The sequence below is a fragment of the Nansenia antarctica genome, assembly GCF_963989245.1.
Source record: "Nansenia antarctica genome assembly, chromosome: 3".
NCBI classification, from domain to species: Eukaryota; Metazoa; Chordata; class Actinopteri; order Argentiniformes; family Microstomatidae; genus Nansenia; species Nansenia antarctica.
In genome coordinates, this window is record NC_137688.1 from 18,153,439 (window position 1) to 18,174,841 (window position 21,403).

The 21,403-nt window shown below is 43.8% G+C and overlaps 2 protein-coding genes across 2 annotated transcripts; both read left to right on the forward strand.

Annotated features, from left to right (window-relative positions):
- Positions 1-1,667: 1,667 nt before the first annotated feature.
- On the forward strand, positions 1,668-13,122 carry LOC308153807 (uncharacterized protein; the record flags this gene model as incomplete). Its single annotated transcript, XM_080526996.1, has 4 exons — positions 1,668-4,022; positions 5,920-6,990; positions 7,665-10,049; positions 12,043-13,122. Exons 1-4 carry the CDS (start codon positions 1,731-1,733, stop codon positions 13,120-13,122), a joined length of 6,828 nt encoding a protein of 2,275 aa, XP_080383122.1. The 5' UTR covers positions 1,668-1,730.
- A 679-nt stretch (positions 13,123-13,801) lies between these two features.
- Positions 13,802-20,332, forward strand: LOC308153808 (protocadherin beta-16-like; the record flags this gene model as incomplete). The annotated part of the gene is made up of 2 exons (XM_080526997.1): positions 13,802-16,171; positions 19,235-20,332. Exons 1-2 carry the CDS (start codon positions 13,880-13,882, stop codon positions 20,330-20,332), a joined length of 3,390 nt encoding a protein of 1,129 aa, XP_080383123.1. The 5' UTR covers positions 13,802-13,879.
- Positions 20,333-21,403: the final 1,071 nt, after the last annotated feature.

Here is a 21,403-nt window from a genome sequence, read left to right on the forward strand (position 1 = left end):
CAACTGATTAAAATGTAACATTGTTACGTCCCAAGTCCTGTCGTGCTGGAGTTTTTTGTGTTCATTTCTATATCTCCTCCTCTCACTCTCATTCAGTTCAGGCGTCCGTCTACGATTGGCCTATCATCACTCCATCATCATTCGCGCACCTTTTCCGGACCAATCAGACGTCCGTCCGTCTATTTAAAGCCCTCCTGTCCTCTGTTTGGAAGTCGTTGTCTGTCGTGTTTTGTTTGACGCTGTGGCTGAAAGTAAAGTAGCAGAGCCACGTGCTTTGTTTATCTGTTTCTGGTTCTGGTTGAAATTATACATAGTCTTTGTAATTTTTACGTGCAGGGCCAGAGGGGATGGGGCTAGGAACTGGTGCCACCCAATTTATTTATATTATATCTGGTGTGGTTCGGTAGTTAGGACCTTATTTTGTTTGGCACCGTTCAACGTCCTCTTTGTTTCCCTGTGGCATTAGTACAATACATTATTTCATTTTAGTTCTGGTTTCGTAACGTGTTGTTTGTAACGCGACTACATTCAGCAACATCGCTGTAGCGTGTTAGGCCCTGGTTTTACACTAGACCGAAGGGTCGTAACAAACATTAATATTTACTTACATTGTTACTAGATTAGTCGACATATGACCATATACAGTAGACAATGCTGCAGCATGACTGAAGCCTACGAGGCCCAGGTGCTGTCCGTGTGTGTGGTGCTGAAACCACAGCCAACGGTAACAGTCTGTGTATGCGTCACATTCGGACGCCACACATTCGGACACAGTACCACTTTTACTGTCTAGTTTTCCTGGGTGATGTCATAATCAGTGAGACCAAACCACATACAAACACAATGCATTAGCTTTCACCATAAACATATCAACCTGGTCTCACACGGCAGACGTCAGAATTCGACGTTTATGGACAAACGTCGAAATCTGACGTGAGATTGCATCCAAACGTCGAATTCTGACATGAGATTGCATCCAAACGTCGAATTCCGACGTGACATTGGGGTAGCTCGTTCTGAAAGCGCAGGGGTGCGCATGCGCCTGTCGGGGCTTCTCTCGGGATTTTTCCATTTTTAATTGCACTTTGGATGCAATCTCACGTCAGAATTCGACGTTTGTCCATAAACGTCGAATTCTGACGTCTGCCGTGTGAGACCAGGCTGCACAGAATGTGTCCTTCTTTCTATTAATGCACACTGAAATTAGTGCCTCATCAAGGTATAAAATAGAATGTTTAATATTCAATATCGAAACTGATATGAACCTGACAGTAATGTTAAGACTATCTCTGACATTGTTACCAGATAGTCGAAGTATGGTCATAGTATAGACGGTGCTGCAACGTCATATTCGTCTGGTCCAGCCGACTGGCTGTGACAGCGTTAGTCACAAGGTGTCACTGTTCACTAGGACATGTCGCAGGGTGTAGGCTCTAAAGAAGCCATGACACTCCCATTCATCCCTGCTGCAGGAAAGACATGTCTCGGTTTTAGCTGAAGCAGATATGTCATTTTTATATGATAACAAACAGCCTATATTTCCTTGAACATCAGTTTTATACAAGGGATTTTTCGACAAGCGTTATTAGCATCCCACATCTTATAGCGGGAGTAGGAAGAATCTAACATTTAGGATGCCTCGGCAGAGGGGCTGCCTCTGGGCTGTCTTTGTCTTTAGTGCACTGTGGAGCACCGCTTTGTCCGTGACCCGCTACTCGATCCCCGAAGAGATGGAGAGGGGCTCCGTCGTGGCGAATCTAGCCGCGGATTTGGGACTGGAGGTTGAGGGTCTGTCTCATCGCGAGGTAAAGCTTGATATTTTCCATACCAAGAAATACCTGGATGTCAACAAAAAGACAGGAGAGCTCCATATTGTTGAGACGATAGATAGGGAGTATCTTTGTCCCACCAAAACAACCATTTGTTTCATAAAATTGGACGTTATCATTGAGAGCCCTTTACGCATTTTCAATATTGAGTTAGAAATCACAGACATTAATGATAACGCGCCTCATTTTCGGAGGGACAGGGTTGAGCTTGACGTTTCGGAATCGGCCACGCCAGGAGAGAGATTCTCTCTGCCCAATGCAGTTGATCCAGATGTAGGGATAAATACGGTAAAAATGTACAAACTCAGTGACAGTGAACATTTCACAATCGAAATACAGACTGGGAGTGATGGGACTAAATATGTAGACTTAGTTTTGACCAAGGCTTTAGATCGAGAGGAGCAGGCAGTTCACAATCTGATATTAACAGCGTTGGATGGCGGAATCCCCGCGCGCTCAGGAACAGCTAATATTATTGTTCGTGTGCTAGATGTGAACGACAACGCCCCTCGGTTTGACCAGCCCGTTTCTTCCATTAATATGACAGAGAATTCTCCATCTGGAACGCTGATAATGACACTAAACGCCATAGATCTAGACGAGGGATCCAATGCAGAAATCATCTATTCGTTCACGCTTTACACGTCGGAGAAAACACAAGAGGTGTTTGCATTGAATCCAAATACAGGAGATATAACAGTGAAGGGGACTATTGACTACGAAGACATGAAGTTTTACGAGATGCATGTTGAGGCAAAGGACAGCGGACTGCTTCCCCTGCTGGGTCAGTGTAAAGTTGTAGTGCATGTAACGGATATGAACGACAATTATCCTCAGATAACCATTCAATCTCTAACGAGCACGGTTAATGAGAACATTCCCGTGGGAACAGTCATAGCTATTATAGGCGTGAGTGACAGGGACACGGGGGACAATGGCAAAGTGAATCTTTCCATAAACCAACGCCTGCCGTTTGTTTTAAACAAGTCGTCTGACGTCCATTATGAGCTCATTGTATCAGAACCTTTAGACCGCGAGAAAGTTCCTGAATATGACATCACTTTCGTTGTGACGGACGGCGGAAAGCCCTCCTTGTCTGATAATGAAACGATAACAGTACATCTATTAGATGTAAATGACAACGCGCCACAGTTCCCCCAGACGTTCTATACTATTCCGGTTATGGAGAACAACGCGCCTGGGGCCTTGCTAAGTTCCCTCACTGCGTTTGATCCAGACCTCCACGAAAACCAGTATCTAGTTTATTTCATCATAGAGAAGGAGATAGTGAACACCTCCATGTCCATGTTGTTCTCCATCAATCCGGAGAACGGTAATCTTTACGCGCTAAAGACGTTTGACTATGAGATAGAGAAGGAGTTCCTCTTCCACATTGAGGCCAGAGACTCTGGTGTTCCTCCTCTCAGCAGTAACGTGACTGTCCACATCATTATTGTGGACCAGAACGACAACAGCCCGCTCATAGTCTCTCCGTGGCGCGCGCACGGCTCCGTGGTGGAGGAAAAGATCCCCAGATCCACCGATAAAGGATCCCTGGTCGCCAAGGTGATAGCCATCGACACAGACTCGGTACAGAACTCTCGGATTACATACCAGTTCCTACAGGTTACTGACGCCACGTTATTCAGTCTGGACCAATACAACGGAGAGATCAAAACTATGAGAATGTTCAGTTACAGAGATCCGCGTCACCAACGGCTGGTTGTCATCGCCAAGGACAACGGGGAGCCTTCTCTCTCTGCTACAGTCACCATCAAGCTGTCAACAGTGGAGACTGCTGTTAAAGCCTACTCTGACATGACTGAAGTGCCTCTAGAATATGACATCTTCTCAGACTTAAACCTGTATTTGGTGATCGGGCTGGGCTCGGTGTCGTTTCTGTTGTTGATCACCATATTGGTCACCATCGTGCTGAAGTGTCAGACACCGAAGCCCAGCAAAGCGGCTCCTGTCTGTAGGAACAGCGTGATCAGCGAGAGGAACTCTACCATCGCAGATTCCACCCTGGTCTCCAACGACGCCTACTGGTACAGTCTGTTTCTAGCGGAGACGAGGAAAGGAAAGCTGGTGGTCAGACAGCCTGCACCAAAGGGCTCCAGATACATCGTGTCCAGTATACCAAGGAGCACGGGACTGACAGAGACCAGCGACTCAGCGGCCTCTACACTACAGGTAGGATAAAATACGTTTCTGATCAGCAAACAATTGATTTTGTACTCGTATTATACCCGCTCATAATAGAGTTGTACTCTGTTGTATTGTCTGCGTGTCCCGTTGCAAATCCAAACATTATTTTGATTGTCTAATTATGGGCTTTTGCTAGATTTGTTTTCATTCAAATCAGCCCCGCTGTCAATTGTACCTTTAATCTAAATTTAACGTTGTTCTTTATGTCGAAAAAAAAAAAAACTAAGTTATTTGTACAAATCCAGGCTTAAAATAAATCAGAAGGGCTGAACGCTGATGTGCCGGCTTGTCATAAGCGCAAAGCGTCGCTGTCGACCAGGTAAACGCACTCGCCTGTGAGGTCATAAACGCCATGACAGTTCGTCATAATGGGCGTTGCATGAACAGAGGACAGCTCCCTGGTGCTGAATCCATTGCTAAAAACGACAATAAGCTATTTCCCAGATTTTCACACCAACGCCAAAAGGATTATAGTATTCCATCACTTTCCGTTGCGGTACCTCGATTTACATTTTGTTGGCTGAGCTGCACAATAACACATCCAACAATGGAGTCATATAAAACCGAACAGCGCTGGAGAAGGTACGTCTCGGTCTTTCTTCTTTTCTTTGCCATCCTGAACAAGGTCTCTGCGGTAACCCATTATTCTATTTCTGAGGAAATGAAGGAAGGATCCGTTGTCGCCAATTTAGCCGCAGATTTAGGACTGGATGTGAAAACATTGAGCGAACGTAAAATGCGGATAGACATTATCGCCAATAAGAAATATCTGGATGTGAACAAAGAAACAGGAGAACTGTACATTGTAGAGAAGATTGACAGGGAGTATCTTTGCACCACCAAGACGTCGACCTGCTATCTAAAAATGGAGGTAATAATTGAGAATCCGTTACGGATATTCAATATAGAAATAGAGATAATGGATATGAATGACAATGCACCACAATTTCGAAGGGATGCCATACATCTAGATATATCGGAGTCTACCCCTGTCGGAGAGAGATTCTCTCTAAGCAATGCTGTGGACCCCGACGTCGGAACAAATTCAGTTAAAACATACTATCTGAGTGAAAGCGATCATTTCAACATTGAAGTGCAGACAGGAAGAGACGGCTCAAAGTTTTCTGATTTGATCCTTAAAAAGGCTTTAGACCGAGAGGAGCAGGCTGTTCATAATCTAATACTTACCGCCGTAGACGGAGGAGTGCCCACGCGCTCCGGTACAGCCAGCATTATTGTGCGAGTTTTGGATACTAATGACAACGCCCCTAAGTTTGATAAAGAAACATACAATATAGATATAATGGAAAACTCTCCAATAGGGAGCCTAGTGGTTAAACTGAATGCAACTGACCTAGATGAGGGTACCAATTCAGATATAGTGTATTCTTATAGTCTGTATACGTCGGAGAAAACACAAGAAACATTCACCTTAAACTCTAATAACGGTGAAATCACAGTGACGGAGATGATTAATTATGAGGATTTCAGGATTTATGATATGGAAGTCATAGCAACAGATAAGGGAGCCAATTCGTTATCAGGACAATGTAAATTAACTATCTTAGTAACGGATATGAATGATAACCACCCCGAAATATCCATAAAATCATTCCTAAGTCCAATTAAAGAGAATATAGCAGTAGACACGGTGATAGCAGTGATTAGTGTCAGCGATAAAGATTCAGGTGAAAATGGCCTGGTCGATATTCATATTCCGGATAATTTACCCTTTGCATTGAGAGAGTCTTCTGATAATTATTATGAGTTAGTAGTTTCTGAACCTTTGGACCGCGAAAAGGTCGCAGAATATGACATCACATTCACGGTAACAGACAGGGGTTCCCCTCCGCTATCTGACAATGAAACCATGACGTTAGAACTACTGGACGTTAACGACAACGTTCCACAGTTCCCCCAGACGTTCTATACTATACCTGTTATGGAGAATAACGCGCCTGGGGCCTTGCTAAGTTCCCTCACTGCGTTTGATCCAGACCTCCATGAAAACCAGTATCTAGTTTATTTCATCATAGAGAAGGAGATAGTGAACACCTCCATGTCCATGTTGTTCTCCATCAATCCGGAGAATGGTAATCTTTACGCGCTAAAGACGTTTGACTATGAGATAGAGAAGGAGTTCCTCTTCCACATTGAGGCCAGAGACTCTGGTGTTCCTCCTCTCAGCAGTAACGTGACTGTCCACATCATTATTGTGGACCAGAACGACAACAGCCCGCTCATAGTCTCTCCGTGGCGCGCGCACGGCTCCGTGGTGGAGGAAAAGATCCCCAGATCCACCGATAAAGGATCCCTGATCGCCAAGGTGATAGCCATCGACACAGACTCGGTACAGAACTCTCGGATTACATACCAGTTTCTACAGGTTACTGACGCCACGTTATTCAGTCTGGACCAATACAACGGAGAGATCAAAACTATGAGAATGTTCAGTTACAGAGATCCGCGTCACCAACGGCTGGTTGTCATCGCCAAGGACAACGGGGAGCCTTCTCTCTCTGCTACAGTCACCATCAAGCTGTCAACAGTGGAGACTGCTGTTAAAGCCTACTCTGACATGACTGAAGTGCCTCTAGAATATGACATCTTCTCAGACTTAAACCTGTATTTGGTGATCGGGCTGGGCTCGGTGTCGTTCCTGTTGTTGATCACCATATTGGTCACCATTGTGCTGAAGTGTCAGACACCGAAGCCCAGCAAAGCGGCTCCTGTCTGTAGGAACAGCGTGATCAGCGAGAGGAACTCTACCATCGCAGATTCCACCCTGGTCTCCAACGATGCCTACTGGTACAGTCTGTTTCTAGCGGAGACGAGGAAAGGAAAGCTGGTGGTCAGACAGCCTGCACCAAAGGGCTCCAGATACATCGTGTCCAGTATACCAAGGAGCACGGGACTGACAGAGACCAGCGACTCAGCGGCCTCTACTCTGCAGGTAAGGGTTAGCATAAATGTCTGATCTGCAAACAATTGTTTTTGTACTCGTATCATATACGCTATCATACTAGAGTTGTACTCAGTTTTATTGTCTGCATGTCCCGTTACCTCATGCGTAAATGGCTAGGATACTCTTTGTCTACCATAAGGTCAAACATTATTTTGTCTAATTATGGGCTTTTGCTAGATTTGTTTTCATACAAATCAGCTCTAATGTCTATCAGAGTTAAATGTCTTTCAATTTTTGGGGGCAAAACACATAATGTACCTTTAATCTCCTTTTAGCGTTGTTATTTATGTCGATAATAAAACAAAATCTAAGTTATTTGTACAAATCCAGGCTTAAAATAAGTCAGAAGGGCTGAACGCTGATGTGCCGGCTTGTCATAAGCGCAAAGCGTCGCTGTCGGCCAGGTAAACGCACTCGTCTGTGAGGTCATGAACGCCATTACAGTTCGTCATAATGGGCGTTGTATGAACAGAGGACAGCTCCCTGGTGCTGAATCCATTGCTAACAAAGGTAATGGGCATTTCCCCTTTCTTACAAATCAACGCCAAATGGATTATAGGATTCCATCAATTTCCTTTGCCGTAGGTCTATCTCCATTCATATTTTGTTGACTGAGCTGTACAATAACACATACAACAATGGAGTTATATAAAACCGAACAGCACTGGAGAAGGTACGTCTCGGTCTTTATTTTTTTCATTGCAGTCCTGAACACGGTATCTGCCATTACGCACTATTCTATTCCTGAGGAAATGAAGGAAGGATCCGTTGTCGCCAATTTAGCCGTTGATTTAGGACTGGATGTGAAGACTTTGAGCGAACGTAAAATGCGAATAGACATAATCGCCAATAAGAAATATCTGGATGTGAACAAAGAAACGGGAGAACTGTACATTGTAGAGAAGATTGACAGGGAGTATCTTTGCACCACCAAGACGACGACCTCTTGCTATTTAAAAATGGATGCAACGATTGAAAATCCGATACGAATGTTTAATATAGAATTAGAAATACTGGATATTAACGACAATGCACCTCACTTCCGACGAGATACAATGCATTTGGATTTATCTGAGTCTACCCCTGCGGGCGAAAGATTTTCATTAAACAATGCCGTGGACCCAGACATCGGGTCGAATTCAATTAAAACATATTATCTGAGTGAAAGCGAACATTTCAATATAGAAATTCAGACAGGAAGAGACGGGTCTAAATTTACTGATTTGATTCTGAAAAAGGCTTTAGACCGAGAGGTGCAGGCTGTTCATAATCTAATACTTACCGCCGTAGACGGAGGAGTCCCCACGCGCTCCGGTACAGCCAGCATTATTGTGCGAGTTTTGGATACTAATGACAACGCCCCTAAGTTTGACAAAGAAACATACAATATAGATATAATGGAAAACTCTCCAATAGGGAGCCTAGTGGTTAAACTGAATGCAACTGACTTGGATGAGGGTACCAATTCAGATATAGTGTATTCTTATAGTCTGTATACGTCGGAGAAAACGCAAGAAACATTCACCTTAAACTCTAATAACGGTGAAATCACAGTGACGGAGATGATTAATTATGAGGATTTCAGGATTTATGATATGGAAGTCATAGCAACAGATAAGGGAGCCAATTCGTTATCAGGACAATGTAAATTAACTATCTTAGTAACGGATATGAATGATAACCACCCCGAAATATCCATAAAATCATTCCTAAGTCCAATTAAAGAGAATGTAGCAGTAGACACGGTGATAGCAGTGATTAGTGTCAGCGATAAAGATTCAGGTGAAAATGGCCTGGTCGATATTCATATTCCGGATAATTTACCCTTTGCATTGAGAGAGTCTTCTGATAATTATTATGAGTTAGTAGTTTCTGAACCTTTGGACCGTGAGAAGGTCCCAGAATATGACATCACATTTACGGTAACAGACAGGGGTTCCCCTCCGCTATCTGACAATGAAACCATGACTTTAGAACTACTGGACGTTAACGACAACGTTCCACAGTTCCCCCAGACGTTCTATACTATACCTGTTGTGGAGAATAACGCGCCTGGGGCCTTGCTAAGTTCCCTCACTGCGTTTGATCCAGACCTCCATGAAAACCAGTATCTAGTTTACTTCATCATAGAGAAGGAGATAGTGAATACATCCATGTCGATGCTGTTCTCCATCAATCCGGAGAACGGTAATCTCTACGCGCTAAAGACGTTTGACTATGAGATAGAGAAGGAGTTCCTCTTCCACATTGAGGCCAGAGACTCTGGTGTTCCTCCTCTCAGCAGTAACGTGACTGTCCACATCATTATTGTGGACCAGAACGACAACAGCCCGCTCATAGTCTCTCCGTGGCGCGCGCACGGCTCCGTGGTGGAGGAAAAGATCCCCAGATCCACCGATAAAGGATCCCTGGTCGCCAAGGTTATAGCCATCGACACAGACTCGGTACAGAACTCTCGGATTACATACCAGTTTCTACAGGTTACTGACGCCACGTTATTCAGTCTGGACCAATACAACGGAGAGATCAAAACTATGAGAATGTTCAGTTACAGAGATCCGCGTCACCAACGGCTGGTTGTCATCGCCAAGGACAACGGGGAGCCTTCTCTCTCTGCTACAGTCACCATCAAGCTGTCAACAGTGGAGACTGCTGTTAAAGCCTACTCTGACATGACTGAAGTGCCTCTAGAATATGACATCTTCTCAGACTTAAACCTGTATTTGGTGATCGGGCTGGGCTCGGTGTCGTTTCTGTTGTTGATCACCATATTGGTCACCATCGTGCTGAAGTGTCAGACACCGAAGCCCAGCAAAGCGGCTCCTGTCTGTAGGAACAGCGTGATCAGCGAGAGGAACTCTACCATCGCAGATTCCACCCTGGTCTCCAACGATGCCTACTGGTACAGTCTGTTTCTAGCAGAGACGAGGAAAGGAAAGCTGGTGGTCAGACAGCCTGCACCAAAGGGCTCCAGATACATCGTGTCCAGTATACCAAGGAGCACGGGACTGACAGAGACCAGCGACTCAGCGGCCTCTACTCTGCAGGTAGGCTAAATCAACTGCAAAATATGGTTTTCACTGTAGCCTTACATATCAATGAGTTTAACAGTCACCAAGTGCGTTAAAGTGTAAACTCTCTTTCGTAAGCAGTGGCGCGTATCAGTCGGGCCAATATGTAATGACAAAATTCGATTGATATTTGCTTTTAATAATCAATTTAATATAGGATCAACAAACATTACCAAAAACATTTGTCCCAAAACTAATCCTGATCCTAACCATATTAGGAAACCGTCGTCTGACGACCAATTGTTTTCTTCTCTGATGAAAACCTTTAATACAATCAATGGTGCTTTACACGTTGTAATCCTTATCCAGTTTTGAATGTACATGTACAGTTCGACTAAATCATAGAGATTTGGAGAGCAGGCTCGTTTTATGCGCAAAGCGTCGCTGTTGACCAGTTAAAAAGTATTCCTCAGACGTCATGGTCGCCATGACACTTCGTCACAGTAAGGAAGGCTCGGTATGCACAGAGTGGACAGCTCCTGGTTCTGAATTCTCCCGGAAAAAAGGATTATATTGCACCCTCTCGTCTTACAACTGCGAACGTGTTATGATATTGTCTTGTTGATTATTATCATACTCTGACCCAATTTAAGCTGACTGCATTGCACATATTGGAGAACATAACATGCCAACAATGGAGGCGCATTTTACGGTACAACCATGGAGAAGGTACGTTTCGGTATTTATTTTCTTTGCCACTCTGAACACGGCATTTGCCGTTACTCATTATTCTATTCCCGAGGAAATGGAGGGAGGCTCCGTCGTCGCCAATTTAGCCGCAGATTTGGGTTTGGATGTGAAAACATTAAGTACACGGAAGATGCGGTTAGATGTCATAGCCAATAAGAAATATCTGGACGTGAACAAAGAAACGGGAGAGCTCTATATTGTAGAAAGGATTGACAGAGAGTATATCTGCACTTCTAAGACATCTACATCATGTTATTTGAAAATGGAGGCTATTATAGAAAACCCACAGCGGATATTTTATATCGAAATAGAGATAATGGACATCAATGATAACGCGCCCCATTTTCGAAGGGATACAATAAACTTGGACATATCGGAAGCAACCCAGGCTGGTGAACGGTTCTCGGTTAACAATGCAGTGGACCCAGACGTTGGTTCAAACTCAGTAAAAACATATCTATTGAGCGAAAGTGACCATTTCACAATCGAAATTCAGACAGGAAGAGACGGATCCAAGTTTGCCGATTTGATTTTGAAAAAGGCTTTAGACCGAGAGGGGCAGGCTGTTCATAATCTAATACTCACTGCTGTAGACGGAGGAGTCCCCGCGCGCTCCGGTACAGCCAGCATCATTGTTCGCGTGCTGGATACTAATGACAACGCCCCTAGGTTTGACAGAGAAATCTACAACATATATATAATGGAAAACTCTCCAATCGGAAGTCTTGTGGTTAAACTGAATGCATCTGACTTAGATGAGGGCACCAATTCAGATATCATATATTCATACAGTTTATATACATCAGAGAAAACGCAGGAAACGTTCAGTTTAAACCCAGATAACGGTGAAATATCGGTAAAGGAGATGATTAATTATGAAGATTTCAGGATTTATGATATGGAGGTTATAGCAACAGATAAGGGAGCCAATTCTCTATCAGGACAATGTAAATTAACTATCTTAGTAACGGATATGAATGACAATCACCCAGAAATATCCATAAAATCATTCCAGAGCCCAATCAAAGAGAATGTAGCAGTAGACACGGTGATAGCAGTAGTTAGTGTCAGCGATAAAGATTCAGGTGATAATGGCGTGGTCGATATTCATATTCCTGACCAATTACCTTTTGCGCTAAGAGAGTCTTCTGATAATTATTATGAGTTAGTAGTTTCTGAACCTTTGGACCGTGAGAAGGTCCCAGAATATGACATTACTTTCACTGTAACAGACAGGGGTTCCCCTCCGCTATCTGACAATGAAACTATGACTTTAGAACTACTGGACGTTAATGACAACGTTCCACAGTTCCCCCAGACGTTCTATACTATACCTGTTATGGAGAATAACGCGCCTGGGGCCTTGCTAAGTTCCCTCACTGCGTTTGATCCAGACCTCCATGAAAACCAGTATCTAGTTTATTTCATCATAGAGAAGGAGATAGTGAACATCTCCATGTCCATGTTGTTCTCCATCAATCCGGAGAACGGTAATCTTTACGCACTAAAGACGTTCGACTATGAGATAGAGAAGGAGTTCCTCTTCCACATTGAGGCCAGAGACTCTGGTGTTCCTCCTCTCAGCAGTAACGTGACTGTCCACATCATTATTGTGGACCAGAACGACAACAGCCCGCTCATAGTCTCTCCGTGGCGCGCGCACGGCTCCGTGGTGGAGGAAAAGATCCCCAGATCCACCGATAAAGGATCCCTGATCGCCAAGGTGATAGCCATAGACACAGACTCGGTACAGAACTCTCGGATTACATACCAGTTTCTACAGGTTACTGACGCCACGTTATTCAGTCTGGACCAATACAACGGAGAGATCAAAACTATGAGAATGTTCAGTTACAGAGATCCGCGTCACCAACGGCTGGTTGTCATCGCCAAGGACAACGGGGAGCCTTCTCTCTCTGCTACAGTCACCATCAAGCTGTCAACAGTGGAGACTGCTGTTAAAGCCTACTCTGACATGACTGAAGTGCCTCTAGAATATGACATCTTCTCAGACTTAAACCTGTATTTGGTGATCGGGCTGGGCTCGGTGTCGTTCCTGTTGTTGATCACCATATTGGTCACCATCGTGCTGAAGTGTCAGACACCGAAGCCCAGCAAAGCGGCTCCTGTCTGTAGGAACAGCGTGATCAGCGAGAGGAACTCTACCATCGCAGATTCCACCCTGGTCTCCAACGATGCCTACTGGTACAGTCTGTTTCTAGCGGAGACGAGGAAAGGAAAGCTGGTGGTCAGACAGCCTGCACCAAAGGGCTCCAGATACATCGTGTCCAGTATACCAAGGAGCACGGGACTGACAGAGACCAGCGACTCAGCGGCCTCTACTCTGCAGGTAGGCTAAATCAACTGCAAAATATGGTTTTCACTGTAGCCTTACATATCAATGAGTTTAACAGTCACCAAGTGCGTTAAAGTGTAAACTCTCTTTCATAAGCAGTGGCGCGTATCAGTCGGGCCAATATGTAATGACAAAATTCGATTGATATTTGCTTTTAATAATCAATTTAATATAGGATCAACAAACATTACCAAAAACCTTTGTCCCAAAACTAATCCTGATCCTAACCATAGGAAACCGTCGTCTGACGACCAAATGTTTTCTTCTCTGATGAAAACCTTTAATACAATCAATGGTGCTTTACACGTTGTAATCCTTATCCAGTTTTGAATGTACATGTACAGTTCGACTAAATCATAGAGATTTGGAGAACAGGCTCGTTTAATGCGCAAAGCGTCGCTGTTGACCAGTTAAAAAGTATTCCTCAGACGTCATGTTCGCCATGACAGTTCATCACAGTAAGGAAGGCTCGGTATGCACAGAGTGGACAGCTCCTGGTTCTGAATTCTCCCGGAAAAAAGGATTATATTGCACTCGCTCGTCTTACAACTGCGAACGTGTTATGATATTGTCTTGTTGCTTATTATTATACTCTGACCCTAATTAAGCTGACTGCATTGCACATATTGGAGAACATAACATGCCAACAATGGAGGCGCATTTTACGGTACAACCATGGAGAAGGTACGTTTCGGTCTTTATTTTCTTTGCCACTCTGAACACGGCATTTGCCGTTACTCATTATTCTATTCCCGAGGAAATGGAGGGAGGCTCCGTCGTCGCCAATTTAGCCGCAGATTTGGGTTTGGATGTGAAAACATTAAGTACACGGAAGATGCGGTTAGATGTCATAGCCAATAAGAAATATCTGGACGTGAACAAAGAAACGGGAGAGCTGTATATTGTAGAAAGGATTGACAGAGAGTATATCTGCACTTCTAAGTCATCTACGTCTTGTTATCTAAAAATGGAGGCTATAATTGAAAACCCAAAACGCATATTCTTTATAGAGATAGAGATATTGGACATTAATGATAACGCTCCCCATTTTCGGAGGGACACAGATCTGGATATATCGGAAGCAACCCAGGCTGGTGAACGGTTCTCGGTTAACAATGCAGTGGACCCAGACGTTGGTTCAAACTCAGTAAAAACATACATATTGAGCGAAAGTGACCATTTCACAATCGAAATTCAGACAGGAAGAGACGGGTCAAAGTTTGCAGATTTGATTCTAAAAAAGGCTTTAGACCGAGAGGAGCAGGCTGTTCATAATCTGATACTCACTGCTGTCGACGGAGGAGTCCCCGCGCGCTCCGGTACAGCCAGCATCATTGTTCGCGTGCTGGATACTAATGACAACGCCCCTAAGTTTGACAGAGAAACATATAATATAAATATAATGGAAAACTCTCCAATAGGGAGCCTTGTGGTTAAATTGAATGCAACTGACTTAGACGAGGGCACCAATTCAGATATAATATATTCATACAGTTTATATACATCAGAGAAAACGCAAGAAACGTTCAGTTTAAACTCAGATAACGGTGAAATATCGGTAAAGGAGATGATTAATTATGAAGATTTCAGGATTTATGATATGGAGGTTATAGCAACAGATAAGGGAGCCAATTATTTAACTGGACAATGTAAATTGACAATAATAGTAACGGATATGAATGACAATCACCCAGAAATATCCATAAAATCATTCCAAAGTCCAATCAAGGAGAATGTAGCATTAGACACGGTGATAGCAGTGATTAGTGTCAGCGATAAAGATTCAGGTGATAATGGCGTGGTCGATATTAACATTCCTGATAATTTACCCTTTGCATTGAGAGAGTCTTCTGATAATTATTATGAGTTAGTAGTTTCTGAACCTTTGGACCGTGAGAAGGTCCCAGAATATGACATCACATTCACCGTTAAAGACAGGGGTTCCCCTCCGCTATCTGACAATGAAACTATGACTTTAGAACTACTGGACGTTAACGACAACGTTCCACAGTTCCCCCAGTCGTTCTATACTATACCTGTTATGGAGAATAACGCGCCTGGGGCCTTGCTAAGTTCCCTCACTGCGTTTGATCCAGACCTCCATGAAAACCAGTATCTAGTTTATTTCATCATAGAGAAGGAGATAGTGAATACATCCATGTCGATGTTGTTCTCCATCAATCCAGAGAACGGTAATCTTTACGCGCTAAAGACGTTTGACTACGAGATAGAGAAGGAGTTCCTTTTCCACATTGAGGCCAGAGACTCTGGTGTTCCTCCTCTCAGCAGTAACGTGACTGTCCACATCATTATTGTGGACCAGAACGACAACAGCCCGCTCATAGTCTCTCCGTGGCGCGCGCACGGCTCCGTGGTGGAGGAAAAGATCCCCAGATCCACCGATAAAGGATCCCTGGTCGCCAAGGTGATAGCCATAGACACAGACTCGGTACAGAACTCTCGGATTACATACCAGTTTCTACAGGTTACTGACGCCACGTTATTCAGTCTGGACCAATACAACGGAGAGATCAAAACTATGAGAATGTTCAGTTACAGAGATCCGCGTCACCAACGGCTGGTTGTCATCGCCAAGGACAACGGGGAGCCTTCTCTCTCTGCTACAGTCACCATCAAGCTGTCAACAGTGGAGACTGCTGTTAAAGCCTACTCTGACATGACTGAAGTGCCTCTAGAATATGACATCTTCTCAGACTTAAACCTGTATTTGGTGATCGGGTTGGGCTCGGTATCGTTTCTGTTGTTGATCACCATATTGGTCACCATCGTGCTGAAGTGTCAGACACCGAAGCCCAGCAAAGCGGCTCCTGTCTGTAGGAACAGCGTGATCAGCGAGAGGAACTCTACCATCGCAGATTCCACCCTGGTCTCCAACGATGCCTACTGGTACAGTCTGTTTCTAGCGGAGACGAGGAAAGGAAAGCTGGTGGTCAGACAGCCTGCACCAAAGGGCTCCAGATACATTGTGTCCAGTATACCAAGGAGCACGGGACTGACCGAGACCAGCGACTCAGCGGCCTCTACTCTGCAGGTAAGATAAACGAATATACGCTGCACCCTTTACGTATGTTGTCTGTAGCCTATATACGACTTTTTAAACAATATCACATCGTGCGTAAATAGCTATCTTCTTTTTCCCCATTTAATGAAAGACACACTTGGATGATCATATAACACGCTGATAAAGTAGAACGTCATTGGAGATACCCAAACAAGTGCGCAGCGCTGTAACACTGGCATGCAGACATGTTGCTGTTAAACTTGATCGCACTGTAATACAATGTACTAGTGGTAATTATGTCGCTTTCCCCATCATCCCAGAAACGAGGACATTGTGAAAACTGAGCAAGTGTTACGAACCCCAGGTCTTATGGCTCTACGTCTAGGGGGTGTAGGGGGGAGCCGTAACATAAAGGGTGTACGTACGCTGCCACTTGTAGTGTGGGAGGGAAACGACTAAATAAAAGGCACAACACGAACGAACTAAAGTGCAATGATTTAATGAACAAATGGTGGTGTACAAAAACACAAGCCATAGGACAACAGGCAGACTATGAGCGGTGTCAACCCAAAGAAACAAAAGAATAAAGTGTGACCCTACCAGTGTACAATTCTACATAATGACAGCCGCTCCTTTGCCTACTGTATTTAACATAGATGAGGCTACGTGATGTAATGTATACCCAAGGGTATCTCACCTACGCCTGTTTCCTATGGCTAGTGTGTGACAATACAAAAATAGAAAATAAACTATAGTCAAATACTAAATCAAATAAACAAACAACCAACTTAATCTTAATCTAAACAAACTACTAAATGGAAAATGGAAAGATACGTACTAAATAACACAAATAACAAATAACCTAAAGCTAAGAGTCGACAAACTAACAAACAAAACACAACTAAACAGTCGACTAACAATGGGAGACAAGGAGGAGCATTTAAACAGACGGGCAGCCCTCTGATTGGAGGATGGGCAGCCTTCTGATTGGGAGTGGGATGATGAATGAGGGAATGATTGGCCAATTGACAACACCTGGATGGAGAATGATAGAGGAGAACACAGAAGGGAAGGAAACACAACAAGGACACATGTGGACGTAACAGCAAGTTATAATCGTATTTCACTTGTCACGTTAGCCACGTTACTTGTACCAGTATGTCATCAATATCAAGCAAAACATATTGTGTCACGCAAAAAATAATAATTAGCTAAACAACTATTTACTAGTCTCCTATGGACCTTCCAATACAAATGTGCTATGTTTGTCGAGACAGTTTTGATGTCATGGTATTATTTGATCATGATGCAAACTTTACCGGCGTATAAGGTAGGTCTTATCAGATGCCATTATTGGTATCAAAATCAAATATAGTAGACCTACATGTTAAACTGCACATCAACCATTTTGGTGCATGTATCTTTAGTATTTTAATTGTTATTTTGTACACAAATAGGCCTGTAAATTCAAAGGAGCACATAGTGCAGGCTTGTTACGCGCGCAAAGTGTCGCTGTTGACTAGATAATAAGCGATGGTTTGTGAGGTCATAGTCGCCATGACAGTTCGTCATGACAGCAGTGAATAAGCTGAATGAACAGCGCCCAGTGCTGAATCCATCTTCAACGAAAACAGAACCATTTTATTTTATTTGCTATTGAGACAAAGCTGAGAAGGATTCTATCCATTACTTACTATCATAACCGTGGCTTTCTCGACTCACATTCGGGTTGACGGCACTGCGCATAGTGCAAATATAACAATGGAGACGTATGTATCCACACAGAGGTTGAGAAGGTACGTCTCGGTCTTTCTTCTTTTCTCCGTCGCACTGAACACGGTGGCTGCCGTGACTCACTACTCTATTCCCGAAGAAATGGAGGAAGGATCTGTTGTCGCCAATTTAGCCACAGATTTGGGACTCGATGTGAAAACGTTGACTAGACGAAAAATGCGGTTGGATGTTGTCGCCACTAAAAAATATTTGGAGGTGAACAAAGAAACGGGTGATCTCTACATTTTACAAAAAATGGACCGAGAAAATCTTTGCGCCTCTAAAGCGAATTGCTTTCTTAAATTGGACGCTACAATTGAAAATCCATTACGAATGTTTAACATTGAACTAGAAATCATGGATATCAACGACAATGCACCTTATTTTAGAAGGGATGAAATGCAGTTGGATATATCGGAGTCTAGTCCAGTAGGAGAGCGCTTCTCGTTAAACAATGCAGTGGACGCTGATGTTGGTGTTAATTCGTTAAAAACATACCATCTAAGCGAAAGTGATCACTTTAACATAGAAATTCAGACCGGAAGAGATGGGTCAAAGTTTGCTGATTTGATTCTGAAAAAGGCTTTAGACAGAGAGGAGCAGGCTGTTCATAATTTAATACTCACGGCTGTAGACGGAGGAGTCCCCACGCGCTCCGGTACAGCCAGCATCATTGTTCGCGTGCTGGATACTAATGACAACGCCCCTAGGTTTGACAGAGAAAGCTTCACTATCGAGATGATGGAAAACTCTCCAATTGGGAGTCTTGTAGTTAAACTGAATGCAACTGACTTAGATGAGGGCACCAATTCAGATATCATATATTCATACAGTTTATATACATCAGAGAAAACGCAGGAAACGTTCACTTTAAACCCAGATAACGGTGAAATATCGGTAAAGGAGATGATTAATTATGAAGACTTCAGGATTTATGATATGGAGGTTATAGCAAAAGATAAGGGAGCCAATTCTTTATCAGGACAATGTAAATTAACTATCATAGTAACGGATATGAATGATAACCACCCCGAAATATCTATAAAATCATTTCAAAGTCCAATTAAAGAGAATGTAGCAGTAGACACTGTGATAGCAGTGGTTAGTGTCAGCGATAAAGATTCGGGTGAAAATGGCATAGTCGATATTCATATTCCTGATAATTTACCTTTTACGCTGAGAGAGTCTTCTGATAACTATTATGAGTTAGTAGTTTCTGAGACTTTGGACCGAGAGAAGGTCCCAGAATATGACATCACATTTACTGTAACAGACAGGGGTTCCCCTCCGCTATCTGACAATGAAACTATGACTTTAGAACTACTGGACGTTAACGACAACGTCCCACAGTTCCCCCAGACGTTCTATACTATACCTGTTATGGAGAATAACGCGCCTGGGGCCTTACTAAGTTCCCTCACTGCGTTTGATCCAGACCTCCATGAAAACCAGTATCTAGTTTATTTCATCATAGAGAAGGAGATAGTGAACATCTCCATGTCCATGTTGTTCTCCATCAATCCGGAGAACGGGAATCTTTACGCGCTAAAGACGTTCGACTATGAGATAGAGAAGGAGTTCCTCTTCCACATTGAGGCCAGAGACTCTGGTGTTCCTCCTCTCAGCAGTAACGTGACTGTCCACATCATTATTGTGGACCAGAACGACAACAGCCCGCTCATAGTCTCTCCGTGGCGCGCGCACGGCTCCGTAGTGGAGGAAAAGATCCCCAGATCCACCGATAAAGGATCCCTGATCGCCAAGGTGATAGCCATAGACACAGACTCGGTACAGAACTCTCGGATTACATACCAGTTTCTACAGGTTACTGATGCCACGTTATTCAGTCTGGACCAATACAACGGAGAGATCAAAACTATGAGGATGTTCAGTTACAGAGATCCGCGTCACCAACGGCTGGTTGTCATCGCCAAGGACAACGGGGAGCCTTCTCTCTCTGCTACAGTCACCATCAAGCTGTCAACAGTGGAGACTGCTGTTAAAGCCTACTCTGACATGACTGAAGTGCCTCTAGAATATGACATCTTCTCAGACTTAAACCTGTATTTGGTGATCGGGCTGGGCTCGGTGTCGTTCCTGTTGTTGATCACCATATTGGTCACCATCGTGCTGAAGTGTCAGACACCGAAGCCCAGCAAAGCGGCTCCTGTCTGTAGGAACAGCGTGATCAGCGAGAGGAACTCTACCATCGCAGATTCCACCCTGGTCTCCAACGATGCCTACTGGTACAGTCTGTTTCTAGCGGAGACGAGGAAAGGAAAGCTGGTGGTCAGACAGCCTGCACCAAAGGGCTCCAGATACATCGTGTCCAGTATACCAAGGAGCACGGGACTGACAGAGACCAGCAACTCAGCGGCCTCTACTCTGCAGGTAAGAAAGGCTCCCTATGCAAAATAAGCATACGACCTGAAATAGCTTTGATTTAGGCGTTTTCTTTTCTTTTCAATGCGTAAAGGCAGAACAAAATCAGGATAGAGTTCATAGGCTTCGGGTTCTGGAGCAAACCAACGAGTATATCAGCAGTATATTTACCATGGCTTAATTAATTCTCTAATCATTATTGTTTCACACTTTTTCAATATGGCATCTTTAACCGCCGGGATCGAACCCACGCCATCCACGCATGCCAAACCTACGCGTATACCACTGACTAGACCAAGGGACCACCTCCATGCCCAATGAGGACATTTGGACTTAGAAGTCTCAGGCAGTTTAGTTTAGTTTAGTTTATTAGTTTATTATATCGAGGACAATCCAAATACATGAACCATATAAAATACAGTAAAAAAGGCAGCGTTAGCCTAGTCGGCTAATTTTCAGCTGAAGTCCCCGGCCAATTGCAAGATGGCATCCTGAAAAGTAACGTCATTAGTTAAAATAAAACATTTAAATATTCTAAGAACACGTGGCTGAGACAAGGTACCCCAACATCACACTTGACAAAAAACGTAAGCAAGCTGAGGTGATTGAAGGGGCTACAACAAACACCACATACACACTTATGGGGTCAGCGACATTTCAAGCACATAGAAGCCACAGGACAATTACAGGCCACATAACATTAAGCACTTATAAACAGCAATACATTAAACAAAACAAAACATACAAAAAAAGGCATTATGGGGAGGCAGCACAGAGAGGGATTAATGAGGACAAGTATAGTTCTGTGTCAGCCAGGCTTTCATGTGTGTTGTGAAGGTGGAGTAAGTATGTATGTCTTTGAGTTGGTTGGGTAGTGAGTTCCAGTTTTCTATTGCTATCACTGAGAAGGATTGCTTACTGAAGGTGCTTTTCCTGAATGGAACTATAAGGTCGCCACGAGAGGTGCTTCTGGTGGGCCGTAAGCTGTGGTCACGCTGGTTTATGAAAGAGTTAAGCGGGGGGGGGGGGGGGGGAGCTTTGTTATGCAGAATTTTATGGATGAGACAGATGTTTTTGTATTTGATGGTGTCTTCCCAGCTAAGGTAT